A 1,714-nucleotide genomic window follows, 5' to 3' on the forward strand; every position below is an offset into this window, starting at 1 on the left:
GCTCATCTGGCAGCTCCGGCCACTGTTCCCACTGCTTCTCCAGGACACCATTTGGGGGGGGGGGGAGATATGCCCTTGCATCTGCTCAGCTGGGAAAAGCCTGGTCCCAACCCACCCTGCCCCATGCAGGTCCAGGGGCACACATCCTGCCTCCCTGTGCCCTCCCGGATGAGCGGCAGCAGTGGTGGGAGCTACCAGATGAGCACCAGACAAGCCACACAGCAATGTGAGCTGCACATCCCACCCCCCTTCCTGCACCCCGTACCTACCCCAGCTGGACAGCCCCTGCCACAACCCCACAGGGGCCAACACAAGGGACTCCCTCACCAGGGGTGCCTTGATCTGCCCCGCCCCCATGCTCCTTCCCTTTCCACCACACCAGATTTACTAGCTGCATGCAGCTCTTCATGCTGGTGACTCTGCTGCTCACTGCCTACGTGCTGAGCTGCGGCTGTGTGTATGCATTGGCATTTACCGGACAAGTTATCAGCCACACTAGGACAATTTCCGATACAGAAAAATTTCTTTATATCAGTGCTGATCCGACATTGGACCAATGGTGCACCTCTAACATCCTTAGAAGTGGTCTGGGTACCTCAAAATAAAAGCATCTATGAGGCACACACATTTTGTACAAACTGAGAATCAGAGTGTAAGTAAACCAACAAAGCTGAGTGACAAGTTTTGAGAGGTTTCTGATGCCAAACAGAAATCTGGCAGAAGAGATTGGTAGGTCTCTTGAGCCACAAGGATCTAAAGAAAGTAGTCATAGTACAATGTGAAAAAACTAAACAAATACATTTGCGCTGGTGTTCACTCTAGAGCAGCAGTTCTCAACATTTATAAATTCAAGGGGCCCCTATGTAACCTTTCGGAATTTAACAGCACTCCACTTTAAAAACAAAAATAGATATACTAGATGATAGTGTTATTTAATGTGTTACGTTATAATACAGCGATGGAATTAAGTATACAAGATGTATACTGAGTACCAAATCCACTTCTCCAGGCTGCTGGCAGGGACGCTTCCCAGCTCTGCCTGGTCCAACACACATTTGCTCCTGGTGCGGAACATAAACTTGTCACACATGACCCAGGTCACTACTGGAGGCTAGAAACCAGGGGAGTGGGGGGCAGCAATTTCTGCCCTTGATTACCATCAGGCCAGAAACAGCCAGCCAGACACAGGGACAGGACCTAGCCACCAGGTCCACCTGGCCTGCAGAGACTAGGTGCTGAGCCGTACACACAAGTGTGTGGGGTGCTGAGGAGCAAGGGGTTGAGAAACAGGCCCCAGGAGGCCCAGGGAAGAGAAGGGACGGGAGGCCAAGGGGCACGTGCCCAGGACAGAGCAAAGGAGGAGGTGGTGCTGACCCCAGACGTACCCGACTGCCGAGCCCGAGGGCCTGCGGCCGGGGCACCCGGCAGGGCGGAGCACCCCACACTGGGCAGCTCGTCTTTCTCCGCTCCCGCGGCACAGGCGGGACACGCCGCCGGACCCCGGAGCCCCCGGCCCGGGCTGGCCCTGCGCGCCCCGCTCACCTGCCACCGGCTGCCCCCGCCGGGGGCAGTGTAGCCAGCGCGGCGGGATCTTGCAGAAGGCCATGGCGGCGCCGCCCCCTGCCCCGGCCCCGGCGGCTCCCAGCGCTCCGCGGCCCGCGCCCACCGCCGTTTCATTCAGCCCCGACTCCGCAGCGCCCGCCGCCGGCCCGCC

General features: G+C 57.6%; 1 protein-coding gene across 3 annotated transcripts in view; it reads right to left on the reverse strand.

The window, feature by feature from the left end:
* The window catches only part of RNGTT (RNA guanylyltransferase and 5'-phosphatase), a 375,566-nt gene extending 373,858 nt beyond the window's left edge, over nt 1-1,708 (reverse strand). For all 3 annotated transcript variants that reach the window (XM_019537737.1, XM_019537735.1, XM_019537734.1), the window contains exon 1: nt 1,543-1,708. In XM_019537737.1, coding sequence (XP_019393282.1) covers nt 1,543-1,606 — 64 coding nt within the window. In that variant the 5' untranslated portion in view covers nt 1,607-1,708. The remainder of the gene's footprint in view (nt 1-1,542) is intronic.
* Between the last annotated feature and the right edge of the window lie 6 nt (nt 1,709-1,714).

The sequence above is a fragment of the Crocodylus porosus genome, unplaced genomic scaffold (assembly GCF_001723895.1).
Source record: "Crocodylus porosus isolate Cpor-Errol unplaced genomic scaffold, CroPor_comp1, whole genome shotgun sequence".
NCBI lineage: Eukaryota > Metazoa > Chordata > Crocodylia > Crocodylidae > Crocodylus > Crocodylus porosus.